Consider the following 15,771-nt stretch of genomic DNA (forward strand, 5'->3'; position numbering starts at 1 on the left):
CTCCACTCTCTATGGCCAATGGGGTGAGGCCTGGGCAATGCCCCAACCAACCCCCACTGCCAAACAGGGAGAAGGAGAGGATCAGCTCTGAGGAAAGCTGCCCTCCTATGCTGCCTTGAGCTCTTCATTACCTGCACAAGTTCCAGGCCTGGACTTCTTTCCCAGGATGATCCTTCTCCTCTGTCACATTCTCTTTCTCTCTTCTGTCCCCATGTCCTCTTATCCCCCCCACTTCTCCTCCCCTGCAGACTGTGAAGTGAGGGACTGATCGCAGGCAAGCCACAGCTACTGTCAGTGGGGTTTGGGGTGGTGAATGTAGCACCCAGGCCACAGGTGGTGTGTTGTGCTCAAACTGCCCCATGGGGACTTTGCTGGCTCACTCCAGGTAGTGCAGTGGTTCTCAACCAGCAGTACATGTACCTGGGGGTACATGGAGGTCTTCCAGGAGGTACATCAACTCATCTAGATAGTTACCTAGTTTTACAACAGGCTACATAAAAAGCACTAGTGAAGTCAGTCCAAGCTAAAATTCCATACAGACAAAATGAGCCCTTAAGCATTTTCAGTAAGAGTGTTCTGGGACACTTAAGTGATTTTGTAAGCAAGCACTTTAAGTGAGGTGTAACTTGGGGTAGGCAAGACAAAAATCAGACTGCTGAAAGGGGTCCAAGCAGTCTGCAAATGTTGTGAACCACTGACGTAGACCATGTTCACCTAGCCCAGCAGAGTCCTCACGGGGCAGTTAGAGCATGGCACGCCCCCTGTACCTTGGGTGAAGAATTTAACAGAATTTGCATCCCAAGACCGCATTAGCTTTTTAACGGCCATATCACATTGGCGGCTCATAGTCATCCTGTGATCAACCAACACTGAGGTCCTTCTCCTCCTCTGTTACTTCCAACTGATGTGTCCCCAATTTATAACTAAAATTCTTGTTATTAATCTCTAAATGCATGACCTTGCACTTTTCACTATTAAATTTCATTCTATTACTATTATTCCAGTTTACAAGGTTATCCAGATCTTCCTGCATGACATCCCAGTCCTTCTTGGTGTTAGAAACACCTCCCAGCTTTGTGTCATCTGCAAACTTTATTAGCACATTCTCACTTTTTGTGCCAAGGTCAGTAATAAAAAGATTAAATAAGACTGGTCACAAAACCGATCCCTGAGGATCTCCACTAGTAACCTCCTTCGAGCCTGACAGTTCACCTTTCAGTATGACCCATTGTAGTCTCCCCTTTAACCAGCTCCTTATCCATCTATTTTCTTATTGATCCCCATCTGTGTCTTACTGAAATTGAGGTAAATTAGATCCACTGCATTTCCTTTGTCTAAAAAATCTGTTACCTTCTCAAAGAAGGAGGTCAGGTTGGTTTGACATGATCTACCTTTTGTAAAACCATGTTGTATTTTGTCCTAGTTACCATTGACCTCAATGTCCTTAACTACTTTCTCCTTCAAAATTTTTTTCCAAGACCTTGCATACTACGGATGTCAAACTAATAGGCCTATAGTTACTCGGATCACTTTTTTTCCCCCTTTTCTCAAAAATAGGAACTATGTTAGCAATTCTCCAGTCATACAGTACAACCCCAGAGTTTGATTCATTACAAATTCTTGCTAATGGGCTTGCAATTTCATGTGCCAGTTCCTTTAATATTCTTGGATGAAGATTATCTGAGCTCCCGATTTAGTCCCATTAAGATGTTCAAGTTTGGCTTCTACCTCGGATGTGGTAATATCTACCTCCATATCCTCATTCCCATTTGTCATCCTACCATTAACCCTAAGCTTCTCATTACCCTCATTGAAGACTGAGGCAAAGTATTTGTTTAGATATTGGGTCATGCGTAGATTATCCTTAACCTCCACTCCATCCTTAGTGTTTAGCGGTCCCACTTCTTCCTTTGTTTTCTGAGCTGATTATTTTGGCTAAATTGTCCATAGCAGTAGCACATGATGCTGATCACCATTAAATCACTGCTTTTACTTCTCTCTCTAGAAGAAGCTTACAAACCACATTTAACGCTGACACTACGGAACTGGAAAATGTCCTGACTGATGTGACAATGAGCTTCAGAAAGGATGTTTTAGATAAATTAGAACAAAAAACGCAGGTAAGAAGAATTCGGAATGTTTGTGGGACTTGATCTGAACCTGGTAGTTCAGGATTTATTGCCATTTCCCCAATGCACATCCCATTTTCCATGGATAGGAGATTGTGGTCATTTCAAAATGTGGCATGTCTAGTTTTGGTACTAAACCTCTCCAACCCCAAGTCAGATTTCTAGGGTTTAAGGCTTTTTGTTACAAACATTGATGCATTGGTTAAGCCACAGGAACAAAACAAAAAAAGTATATTTGATGGCCTCTTGGCATATATTCTAAAACAGCTTGGATGAATTTCATCCCTGGTGAAACCCCCCAGTGAAGGCAGTGAGATTTACGCCAGAGATGAATTTGGCTGTTTGGTTAAAAAATAGCCTTCTAGAGGTTTTGTTTAGCCTGATTTATTCACAACAAGTCAGCCATCATGATCCATTACCAACTTCTATCTAAAGGCATATCACAGCATAGTGACAATGAAATGAGTTTATTCTGCCTTGGGGCTCTGTTCAAGTATGTTGTTGTAGCAAAACCAAAAAGCTCTTTCACCACTGGAGGGGCAAAGTCCTTCTGTCAGCACTACAGTGGAGATCTGGGATAAGAGGGTGAAATGACATGTTATTTCTGTTGCAGTAGGGCTTTTCCAGATGCTTTGCTAGGGATTTCTACAGCCTGCATGCTATGTGCACACTGGCTACAGGCGATCTCCCCCAAGAAGGCATAATGTGGCTGAATCAGAAAGAGGATAGTGCAGTGATATACCACAGATGGTTTATGGATTGAACATGGACCTGGAAGGGGAGTACAGGGATATAAGGGGCAGGAGGGAGCAGAGTTGTGTGAGGGAAATATGAGGAAAGTTTGAGACTTGTGCTCCACATTGATGAATTACCTATAGTTTGTCAGATAGGAGTTTTGCTCTGTAAGTTACAGAGAATAAACTAGGAAACAGTGGTGCAAAGATACATCATGGCAAACAAATGGAAGCATTTGGGCATAGCCCAGCTCCAACATGACCCAATGCTCACTAGAGTCAGTAAGAGTCTTTCCATTGGCTTCAGTAAGCTTTGGATCAGGCCTGTCACACATAGGCAGGGGTGGGGCAGAGCCAAGAGCCCCAGCAAAGGAGAAGCCGACATGTTTTAAAGATAGAATTGGAAAGGCATGGACTTGGTGAGGCAGAGAGAGATGGGAATACTTTTCCAGATGGCAGGGCATGCAAAGGAAGGGATTTTTGGACCAACTGGAGGAAGGCTCAGTTAGGAGTTAGATGGTCAGGAGCTTAGAGAGACGTACAAAGAAGCAGACTGAAAGCCAAGTGTGGGCATGTCCCAAGAGAATCTTCAGAAGGAGGACAATTGAGCTTGAACCTCAAGTGAATACCCACTGGGAGCAAGTGGAGGCATTTAAGCTATGGCAGAGCTTCTCTTGGTACGACTGCACGTAGGCAGCATAATTCTGGAGATGCTAGTGCCTGGAGAGAGAGGAGCAGGGCATGGATAAGGATTTCAGCAGAGATGTACCCTGGGTGGTGATGTGAAGGAGTTCATGAGCAGGCTGGGTCACTACTGGTTTAACCTCTACCATGAACAGGTGGAGTGTCTATCTGGGAACTTTTCCCACAGCCAGATCCACTGCATCCAGATCAGAGTGACAAGGAGAGGAGGATTCAGCATGAGATCCACAGACACTGGGGACAGCCTCCCTAAAAAGGAGGGATTTGCCCTAGCACTTTTGGTTTATTTCTGGAAAAGAGAGTTGAGTAAGGCGGTGGTTAGTTTCTGAGCTAGCTTCCAACAGGTTTGCTTCTGAATGAAGAGTCACATCCTCAGCTGGTGTAACTCTGCGTAGCTCAGCTGAAGGCAAGGGAGCTACGGCGACTGACACCAGCTGAACCTTGTACAATATATCAAGAAACAGCCTGACCACAAGTATCATTGTGTTCCAACAGTGCTCTGTGAGTTGCTCTTACATTCTACTTCGGGTTTCTATGATTAACATTTCAATTTCTCTCCTTGCCCATAAGATTTGCCAGCTGATGCAAAAGGGTTTTATTTATCTAAAGAAAGAGACTCAGGGGATTACACAACCAAAATGCAGGAAAAAACACAGCATCTGCACTTAATCCCCTTAATCAAACAAAGCATATACTGTAAGTGACAACCTGCTCACCATGATGTTTACTACTGCTTTAGCACTGATCTCCCAGGATAGCTGTACTTCAGATATCAGAGGGTAGCCGTGTTAGTCTGGATCTGTAAAAGCAGCAAAGAATCCTGTGGCACCTTATAGACTAACAGAGGTTTTGGAGCATGAGCTTTCGTGGGTGAATACCCACTTCCTCAGATGCATGTCATGCAGACATGCATCTGAGGAAGTGGGTATTCACCCACGAAAGCTCATGCTCCAAAACCTCTGTTAGTCTATAAGGTGCCACAGGATTCTTTGCTGCTGTACTTCAGAGTTAGACCATGACTACACTGGCGCTTTACAGCGCTGCAACTTTCGTGCTCAGGGTGTGAAAAAACATCCCCCTGAGCGCTGTAAAGCCTCAGTGTAAATAGTGCCTCAGTGCTGGGAGCGCGGCTCCCAGCGCTGCAAGCTACACCAGTACAGGATGTGGCGTATGTGCAGCTCTGGGAGAGCTCTCCCAGCGCTGGCGCTGTGACCACACTCGAAACTTCAAAGCGCTGCCTTGGCAGCGCTTTGAAGTGCAAGTGTAGCCATACCCTTAGACCTGCTCCAGCTACACACTGTCTTTCTCTGAACCGTGGTCATGTCTAACTTCGGACCCACTCCTGCATTCGTTGTGTGCCCAAAACCCCAGCAGAATTCCGTAAGAGTTTTGGGTGTGCAGTGAAAGCAGGAGTGGCCTCAACGTTACTGGCTCTGGGTAATATTCTCAAATGAGCCTAAGGGACTTAGAAACATGAGTAATGTTTTCAAAAGTAAAAGGCACTCAGGAGCTTGAGCCTCACTGAAATTCAGTGGGACTTACAGTCTAAGGTAAAGGTACTTGGGCACCTAGTCAGATTTTCGAAAGCACCTACACACTTAGCACGTGTTGAAATCAATGGGAGTTTGGCACTTAGGTACATAGTGTGATCTTCAAAAGCATCTATCTGCATGTTAGGTACCTAAATCTCTTTAGTTATCTGGCCCTTAATACCTAAGATATTTCTGAACGAGTTAGTCTCTGTCTTCCTGTATGCTGTGTACAATGCCCAAAGCACAGAGTTTGCTCAGTAGTTTGGAAGATGTTATTATAACGCTGGCAAATTGGTCATTTTCCAGCCACTCTTTAAGAAAATTCTGACCAGCGCGTGGATGTTAAATAGTGAAATACTGGACTCAATAATGTCAACAACTGTACAATTTTGCCAGCACCTAAAACATTTAGAGCAGCCTGTTGACAAGGTATGTATCTTTTTCCTATGCATTGCAATTGGCATGAGGTTACAGCAGTATAGGTGGTGATCTTATTTCCAGACTAGGAGCTGACCCTGCAGAGGTCACTCCCTTCCCTTCAGGGCAGCTACTGATATAACTAACAATTGCTTAAATGAAAGTTTGCAAGGTATGTCCCTTACTTTTTCATGGAAATAACCTTTTAGCACTTCCTTTCTACAACTGAAATAGAGGAATTGATCTCAAAGAGGAACCAAAAACATTGGTTAGTCTTACTGTTCAATTGCAACACCCTGGCTACCCGTACTGTTGCACGTTGTTCCTCCATCGGTTTGCTGCAATGCCGCAGCACTCTGGGAAGTCCAGCGACTTGAGGGAAGCAAATGTCTTCCCGTCCACCAAGACCTTAACAACATCCCCTACCTCCACTTGAAGTCATGCGAGTCCTTTTGGACCCACGTGCTTAACTTTTAATAGCGTGACTTCAACTTTGATGAAGCTTGGAAAGCTGAATGAAGTTCACAAGAAGTCACAAATACCTTGTGAAAGATCCAATGTAGGAGACCCTTGGCTTCAGTCTTTCAGGAAGCTCATGGGCAACCCTAAGCTGCATCCATGCAAACTATGGCAGATGTTTATACTTGTTGCACAAATGGAAACCAAAAAAACAAAAAAAAACCCCACACCTCTCCAGTGTGCGCCTGTGGTCACGCAGAACAGATCATGGAACATAGAATGACTCAATGCTCAATTCACAAATACAAAGGAGGCATCACAGTGATATACTCTACTACTCCCAACGCAATTATCTGCCTTAACCACCTAAATGTAGAATTATAGTTGTTGCTTTACTCTATATCTGCCATACAAAGAAGATTGCAGTCGTTATTTTAACATGCTACCATCATATACGCTCTGCACAGATTTGTACACTTGTGAAATACAAGGATAGGTAACAATAGCTCTAAATTTAAAGTCTGCAGGCAGCATCCAAACCTATTATTAAACAGTCCCACATGTCCTCATTAGTTACTGAAGAACCAAATCACCAACATGTAATCATGGATCAATTTTGGACAGAGACAGTGAGTAATTATACGGCTTCTTTTTGTTCACTATCTTCACTTCACGTCTAGACAGATGGTGGATGGAAGGGAACATAAGCCATCTGTCCTGCTCAGAAGCATCCACGCACTGCACGGAGTGCTCTTCTGAAAAGTGGCATTCAGAACAGAATCCTGGGCTGGCATTTCATGTGTGCTGATTAGCCCAGAGATGCTCAGCCCAGGATTCTCATCAACATCTAACATTGCCAAGGAGTTCCAAGGCTCCTCTGCTCTCTCACCTCATTGCCCTCCATATTTTCTTTTAAAACAAATAAACAGGATTTTCTAGGTGATGCTCACAAGTATGTGGTGAGAGAATACATCATACAGGCTATCAAACCAAGAAAGAGAATGAAGACAGCCAAGCGGGAGGAGGTTGGCAAAAAGATGAAGGAAGAAGCCACTGTCATACGTAACAGCTTCAAAGAGCTGGTATGTAAAACCGTCAAGGCCTTTTTAGCTGCATTACAGAAAATGAAAGGTGGGCTGATTTGAAATCCAACATGAGAAGCAGCTGATCGATTGGCTGTGACTACACTAGGATAGTTTTCCTAAAATCCCCCACTATTGCAATCACTGGTTCCAGCTCAACCAGTACTAGAACTGGTGTAGATAAGGTGTCTGCAGTCACTAGTAGCTTAAGGACCACAGACCTAATTTTCAAAAAGCTCCCAGTGACCTCAAATGAAAATATGGGTCAGGCTCTGCCCCACCGAACCCTGCTCACAACAGGCTTAGGTGGCAGTGATTAAAATGTCAGGGGCTGCCTGAAGCTTGTCTACATTAGCACTACGCCCACCTTTGCAACAACTGATGGAGAGAAACCAGAGGGATCAATGGTGGGATATCTTTAGGAAAACTGTCCTCGTCCAGCGAAGGCCTGGAGAGGCAGAAGCCAGGGCTTTGTGGTGGGAGATATTTCAGGCTTGAGTTACTGCTGACTGCACCCTTTGTAGTTCATTGATACCAATGTTCAAAGCACTTCGATGCCTTTGAATATCCCAGTCTGAGGGAGGTGGGTGCCCAACTGCTATTGAAATTCAAGGGATTTGGGCACCAAACTGCTTTAGATTCTTTTCAAACCTCCCAGCTTTGATCATTAGTGAGCCAAGAGTAGTGCATCTTTGGCAAGCGAGGCAGAGGAAATAGCTGCTTGGGGCAATGCAGACAAATCAGCTTTCCAAGAGGCTGGCATTTGATATCTACCATATTATCATGCGAGGTCCAAGCTAGGGTGACCAGATGTCCCAATTTTATAGGGACAGTCACAATATTTGAGGCTTTTTCTTATATAGGCACCTTATATGCCCCCCACCTCCTGTCCCAATTTTTCACACTTTCTATCCAGTCACCCTAGTCCAGGCATGAATCTACAAATTGTTATTCACATGAGTGTGCCTTACTCATGCACTCAGTCCCCTTGGGCCTACTCACGTGACTGCAGAGTTGGACCCCTCCTGAAATTCCAGTAGGACGGTCTAAGTGGCCTTCATTGCACACAAAAGCTCCCTCCCCACTGTTTCCAGTTCCAAGAGAGGAGCCTGAAAGCAGCTGCTTGCTTTTAAAACTTTTGTGAACCACTGAGATGAACAGTGCCTTAAAAACAGTTGATAATGCAACAGAAAAACAAAAATCTCAGGACCCTGTTCCCCTTCATTTCCCAGACTCACTGTTGGTCCTTTCTATACAACATTGCAATACACCCAAGACATCCTATTACAGTGTAATATCCACTACCATGTGTTATTGTTTCTATAGAGAGTCACACAGGGAGGCTGAACGGCCTATAAGTTAGAGAAAGACTAGGAGTCAGGAGAAGAACAAGGTTCGAGGCTGACTGCCATGGCTTCACTCCACGATCTTGAGCAAGTTGCTTAACTTCTCTGTAAACGTGACTCATCCATGTTGACATTTCTCACTAAAATACAGAGCACAAACTTCACCTCATCTAATTTATTTCTAGGGCTCTAATATGGATTGGCTTAATTCTGCCATTCATTACATTGCAAACATAATTTCTGAGAAGAACGGACACAAAATCAAGGACTATATTGAGGAAATGTGTCAGGCTTATCCAGATGTCAGGTATGTGGAAATTCATATCAGAGGCTCTCTCAATGTAAAGTGCTGTGAACAGGGTGAAGCTCAGGCTTTTTGCCCCCTGAATATTTATATAATTTGCTTCCAGGTTGGTAGCAGCAGAATCAGCTGAACCTTATGGTGCACAGGAGCTATTTCTGATCCCATGCTGTTTTACTGAGTTTTATTTGAAAGCCCTGTGCTAGCCAATTTGCATGGCTCAGCATTGGAGGAAATGGGTTTGGTCTAGGTCTTAAGATGAGCACCCAAAAATGGAGGCCTCCAAGGTCAGTTGCTGCTTTTGAACATTTTAACTGGATTTTTGAAGGGGCCGCATCCCAGCCCCTGCTTTTGCTGGCACAATCCAGTGGTTTAGCATCTAAAAGCTCTCCTTTGTGCCCTCAATTTATTGTGCTTCCAAAATTGCACCTGCAAAATTGGAGGCTGTTTTTAAAAACCCATGTGCGGAATGGCAGCTGCATAAGAAAGGGTATCTTCCTCTCTAAGTGGGCAGGGCCGGCTCCAGGCACCAGCCTAGCAAGCAGGTGCTTGGGGCGGCCAACAGTGAGGGGCAGCACGTCCGGCTCTTCGGCAATGGGTCCCTCACTCCCTTTCGGAGCAAAGGACCAGCTGCAGAATTGTTGCCGAAGACTGAAGCGACAGTGGTAGAGCCGATTGCGATCGCTGCTTTTTTTTATTATTATTATTATTATTTTTGGCGCTGCTTGGGACCGGAGCCGGCTCTGTAAGTGGCAGGGCAAATTCCTCTAAGACCTCCTGTATGGATTACAACCCTACTGAGTCCGAGGCAGAAAATATTTATCCTTCCAGGATTATAGGATAAATAATATCCTAATTTGGCTACTAGATGCCTTGGTGGTTGGCACACTGGAAATATAAATATAACACTGATACAGGGGTTGGATGGAGCCAGGGCTGCAATAATGTGCTCTAATGCTAGTTATTGATTTGATGCTAGGATGGCTGGGTGGTGTTGGTTACATGTGAATTGCCTAGGGAGGTTGTGGAATCTCCATCTCTGGAGATATTTAAGAGTAGGTTAGATAAATGTCTGTCAGGGATGGTCTAGACAGTATTTGGTCCTGCCATGAGGGCAGGGGACTGGACTCTATGACTTTTCAAAGTCCCTTTCAGTCCTAGAATCTATGAATCTAAGATCAGACTGGAATCTGCTGGTCTCTCCTGGCCTTAAACTCTATGGCTATGACTACAGACTGGTAGGTGCAGATTGAGCATTTCTCCAGGGCTCCAGATTGCTGCAGAATTTACCCTTTTGTTTTTAAAAAGCAAAGTTATGGTTGAGATTTCCAAACCTGGCCAGGAGATTGTAAGGTTACAACCCAGCCTTCAGTGGCAGAGTGACGTCAGATAGAGCAGAACCAAATATACATTTTTCAGCTTTTGTTGTAGACTTTTGAGCCATCCTTTTACACCAAAGTGAATCTGAAGCACTGCGCTTGTCCATAGTACCTACAGGTCAGGTATGATCTCACATCCTTAGGCCCCTCTAAACTATCAATTGATTTGCCATGACTCAATAAGGAGTCTGCTACATGTAAGGTTATTGTTTCTCTAGAACTAGAACTCTATTGTTTTTGAAGTATGATAATACAACCAGAGTTTAATGACATCAATATATACACCAAACAGCAAAGCTTAAAGTATGTTTCACAAAAGTTAGTTTGTAAAGCACATGCAGGTGGTTGCACAATGTTGTGTGGTTACCACTGGATGTTATTTGCACACTGATTAATTTAAGCATTAAATTTAGCAGATTACTCAGAGCATAGAAACTGAATCCAAAAAATATTTAACCAATCTAACCCTTAAAAAAAGGGCCCCAGAGGACTTCTGCACATACTTAACTTCAAAGCACGTGACACTCTTACATCTGCTGGATTGGGGTCTATGACAATTTTCATAATTAGCCTTAAAACGCAACTACAAGTAGATTTCAAGGTTTGTCAGCTTGGCTTTTCTGTTTCTTACCTTGCACTGCAGCTATTGCTGAGTCTTATCTTTGGCCAAGCAAGTTTTGAAAGCCAGCGAGAGCCTCCTAGCCCTGTCTTGCGTTGGAGCCTAGCTGTCATGACTCAATTTTCAGATGAGTTTCTGCATCCATCTGCGCCCAGATTTCTGGAATAGTGCCCACTACTTAAGTCTTCTTTACTAGCTCTAATCTAATTAGTGCCTGCCAATTTCTTGAGTATTAATACCCACATTATTTAACAATCATTATTCAACAATTACATAAAAGGCCTCCGGCTTCTCAGGAAGGCTTAGTGCGGTGAAGGTGGAGATTTCACATTAATGTATAAAACATCCAGGGAGAAGATTTTCAAGGCACAAAGAGCAGGTAAGCAGCTAACTCCCATTGGCTTCCAAGAGGAGATGGGCACTTAGCTCCCATTTTGTGTTTGCAAATCTTGGGGCCCAGTTCTGGCAACCTTACTCATAATAAGCAGTAACCCACCTGGCGAGTGGCCATCTTGAAGGTAATGAGACTCCTCACAGAATAAGGTATTAATCAACATAAAGGTGGCAGAATTTGATTCTACACTAGCACTTACGTTGTACCCTGATCCAGCAGTCCTTACATGGGCAAGTCTCCCTGCTGACTGTGAAAAAGACATTCCTGGGCACTTGCCGCTATGTCGTATTTTATCCACAATTGCCTGTATCAGAGACCATTAAGCTATCCAATTCGCCTGCAACACCGATTGTCCCAGAGTTTTTAGGCTTCCATCCCCCTCAGCAATGCCTTGTGTTAGCCCATGGTGACTATGGGATAATCGGCAGAGAACACCTGAGATATATTAAAGGATGGAAACAGTGTTTGGCTGTTTCCGCTCTACCTTACCTTAGGGCATGGCTTTGCTGTTTATTTGCATTGGTTGGGCTCCCCAAGAATGACGCTGGTTTTGCTTTTCACAGAAAGGAACATATTGAAGCTGTTCTCACCTGTCGAGGATTGGACCGGATCAAGAAAAAGTCCATTATTCAGAAAATAGACAAACTCCAAGCAAATGCAGAAAGTGTGGCTGATAGAACACTCTTTGCCGAGATTGACCCTCCAACTCTTGTTACATGCTTTTAGAGACTAGCTAGACAACAGAAATAAGAGCATCCAAAATTTTTTACACAGTTCTTCTAGGACATGCTCCTAAACATGACTCCTGCTCCTCCCTGCCCATAACTCAAAGCATTGTAACAGATGTACAGAAATTGACTCTCATTTCCAGAAGACAAGGACAATGGAGGAGTCAATATATTGCACAAAGAGGTCCCTAAGCAAGCCCTGATAAATACCTAGAGAATAGTATCACAGCGGTAGCTGTGTTAGTCTGCATCTGTAAAAAGCAACAAAGAGTCCTGTGGCACCTTAAAGACTAACCGATGTATTGGAGCATAAGCTTTCGTGGGTGAATGCGTCTGATGAAGTGGGCATTCACCCATGAAAGCTTATGCTCCAATACATCTGTTAGTCTTTAAGGTGCCACAGGACCTAAAGAATAGTTATCAATAATTCACAGTTAAGCTGGAAGGGCATATCAAGCAGGGTCCTGCAGAGATCTGTCCTGGGTCAGGTTCTATTCAATATCTTCATAAATTATTTGGATCATGGCATAGTGAATACACTTACAAAGTTTGCAGATTATACCATGCTGGGGTTGCAAGCACTTTGGAGGACAAAGATTAGAATTCAAAATGATCTTGACAAACTGGAGAAATGGTCTGAAATAAACAAGATGAAATTCAGTAAGGACAAAGGAAAAGTGCTCCAGTTAAGAAGGAAGAAGCAACTGCACTAAATGGGAAGTGACTGCCTAGGAAGGAGTACTGCAGAGAGGATCTGGAGTTTGTAGTGTATCAACACTAAATATGAGTGAACAACGTAATACTGCTGCAAAAAAGGCAAACATTCTGGGGTTTATTAACAGATATGTTGTAAGGAAGACATGAAACAATTCCCACATTCTACTCAGCACTGATAAGGGCTCAGGTGCAGTATTGTGTCCAGTTCAGGGCCCCCCCACTTTTGGAAAGTGGAAGACAAATAAAAGAAAGAAAAGAGGAGAGCAACCAAAATGAGTAAAGGTCTTGAAAACATGACCTATGAGGGAAGATTGAAAAAATTGGGTTTGTTTAACCAGGAGAAAAGAAAACAAGACTAGGGGTGGGGGAGGGGTACGATATCAGTCTTCAAGCACATAAAAGATTGTTACAAAGAAGAGAGTAAAATTCTTCTCTTTAACCACACAGGACAGGAGAAGAAGCAATGGACTTAGATTGCAGCAAGGGAAGTTTAGGTCGGACATTAGGAAAACTTCCTGACTGTCAGGATGGTTAAGCACTGGAACAAATTACTTGGGAGGTTGTGGAATCCCCATCATAGGAGGTTTTTAAGAACAGGTTGACAAAATGCCAGTCAAGGATAGTCTAGGCTTACTTGATTTTGCCTCAGTTCAGGACACTGGACTAGAATGGTTCCTTCCAGTCCTACATTTCTATTATTCTAACCCTATCCACTAAAATGCATTGATCACAGAGCAGAGGTATAAAACCTTTGGCTGCCCTCCTAAAGAGCCGGCTTCCCTGTAAGGTGGCCAAGTGTATGGGCCAAGACCCTTAGCAGGGAGTCCAGCTGCAGGCCCTAATGAGGGCAGGCTCAGGGTGGTTTTCTGAGCCTAGTGGAACCAGCTGGGTTGATAACTGGGAAGGTGTAGAAACCCAGGGAAAAGCCAGATAGGAAGATAAGAGTGTCATAAACAGATAGCTAAGGGTTAACGTCTCTTTCACCTGGAAAGAAGTATCTGAAACACCTGACCAGAGGACCAATCAGGAAACAGGATTTTTTCAACTCTGGGTGGAGGGAAGTTTGTGTGTGAGTCCTTTGTTCTTGGTCTTCTGCCTGACTCTCTCTTGGCTATGAGGGGATTTCTATTTCCTGATTTCTAATCTTCTGTTTCCAAGTTGTGAGTACAGAGATCATAAAAACAATAGGGTTTATTGTTTTTTTCTTTTGTATTTACATGTCTATAGTTGCTGGAGTGCTTTGAATTGTATTCTTTTTGAATAAGGGTGTTTATTCAATATTCTTAAGCAAATGACCCTGTATTTGTCACCTTAATACAGAGAGACCATTTTTATGTACTTTTTCTTTCTTTTTAAGACCTGTTGGAGTTTCTTTAGTGGGGGACTCCAGGGAATTGAGTCTGTGCTCACCAGGGAATTGGTGGGAGGAAGAAGTCAGGGGGAAATCTGTGTGTGTTAGATTTACTAGCCTGACTTTGCATTCCCTCTGGGTGAAGAGGGAAGTGCTTGTGTTTCCAGGACTGGAAATAAAGAGGGTGGAATCCCTCTGTTTAGATTCACAGAGCTTGCTTCTGTGTCTCTCTCCAGGAACACCTGGAGGGGGGGGGAAGGGAAAAGGTTTATTTCCCTTTGTTGTGAGACTCAAGGGATTTGGGGTCCCCCAGGGAAGGTTTTTGGAGGGACCAGAGTGCCCCAAAACACTAATTTTTTGGGTGGTGGCAGCTTTACCAGGTCCAAGCTGGTAACTAAGCTTGGAGATTTTCATGCTAACCCCCATATTTTGGATGCTAAGATCCAAATCTGGGACTAGGTTATGATAAAGAGGGTTGAGGCTCTGTGTGCTGACACAGGCCTCAAAGGTCAGAGGACCCAGTGAGGAGTTGGAGCAGGGGACAAGTGTTGGGGATTTGGGAATGTACAGCCACTGTAAATAAAAGAACATGGGTGAAGCACCTGCAAGAGGCATCTGAGACCCTTTCTTTGGCAGGGCCAGCTCCAGGCACCAGCGAAGGAAGCAGGTGCCTGGGGTAGCCAATAGAAAGGGGTGGCACTCCATCCATTGTTGGGGCAGCATGTCCGGGTCTGTGGCAGCAATTCAATGGTGGGTCCTTCAGTCCTTCGCTTCCTCTTTGGCAGCCACTCAATCATTTTTTTCGCTGCTGCTTGGGGCGGCAAAAGAGCTGGAGCTGGCCCTGGGCAAGGGAACACTCAGAGAGGCTGAACAGGACTGTGGACTGTCCGGCTAAGGAACTGTGTGGGACACCTGCCCCTATCGTGGAGGCTGGGGGGGGGGGCTAAGAACCCTGGGTAGGACCCACAATGGTAGAAAAAGAAATCCCTCTGAAGGGCCAATATGTCCAGCTGAGAAGAGGCTGGGGCTGGTTGAGCCTGGTGGCTCATTAAATGGGGGAGGTGTGTCGCAGGACAGAGGTATAAAACCTTTGGCTGCCCTGCTAAAGAGCTGGCTTCCCCCTGTTTCCCTGTAGGGTGGCCGAGTGTATGGGCCAAGACCTTTAGCAGGGAGCCCAGCAGGGTAATTTGCTGAGCCTAGTGGAACGAGCTGGATTGATGACTGGGAAGGCGTAGAAACTACCTCTGAATAGGAGGGATCCTTCCACAATCCTGGAAGGATCTACAGGACTACAGCCCTGTGAAGTGTCAAGGAGCAAGGCAAGGATGTGAAGTAGGGGTGCACAGCTCATTTACACTCAGACTGTGCACAGGGAGCTAGCGATGGCCCATGGCACTCACATGGTGAAGTCATGGCAGCACAGAACTATTGACATAGCGGAGGAGAAGGTGGGCGTTTTACTGTGTGTTCCCTACATCCCTGTTCTTCCTGAAAAATCCATGACAACCTGCCAGCAGTGTTCAGAATGCAAATGCAAGTCCGATGCCAGCAGCAATATTAGACCAGATCCTCAGCTGGTATTAATTAGTGAAGTGCTATTGACTTAAACAGATTCATACCAGTGGAGGATCTGGCCTGTTATATCCAGATTATGGGTATAGAGTTTACACAAAAGGAATTTGTCACTTTGCCTCTAACCTTTCTATCCCCCTCAGTGCTATGACCTGGGCCTCTGGTTTGCTCCAAGGACCACTACTCCAAGACTGGGTCCCTGGTGTCAGCACATCTCTCACTATGGCTCCTTCAGCAGGGCCAATGCACTTGGCCTTTCCCTCTTGGGAGTTGTGCAAGCAGCAGATGTGTGCAGTGTCACAGGACAGC

At 44.6% G+C, this 15,771-nt stretch overlaps 1 protein-coding gene across 1 annotated transcript in view; it reads left to right on the top strand.

Annotated features, from left to right (window-relative positions):
• EXOC3L4 (exocyst complex component 3 like 4) overlaps positions 1-13,633 on the top strand; it is a 41,827-nt gene extending 28,194 nt beyond the window's left edge. Inside the window, exons 8-12 of the mRNA XM_050954135.1 lie at positions 2,006-2,120; positions 5,404-5,526; positions 6,903-7,055; positions 8,587-8,708; positions 11,658-13,633. Of these exons, the coding sequence (XP_050810092.1) occupies positions 2,006-2,120; positions 5,404-5,526; positions 6,903-7,055; positions 8,587-8,708; positions 11,658-11,820 (676 nt within the window). The 3' untranslated portion in view covers positions 11,821-13,633. The remainder of the gene's footprint in view (positions 1-2,005; positions 2,121-5,403; positions 5,527-6,902; positions 7,056-8,586; positions 8,709-11,657) is intronic.
• Positions 13,634-15,771: the final 2,138 nt, after the last annotated feature.

Source organism: Gopherus flavomarginatus, chromosome 5, assembly GCF_025201925.1.
Source record: "Gopherus flavomarginatus isolate rGopFla2 chromosome 5, rGopFla2.mat.asm, whole genome shotgun sequence".
NCBI lineage: Eukaryota > Metazoa > Chordata > Testudines > Testudinidae > Gopherus > Gopherus flavomarginatus.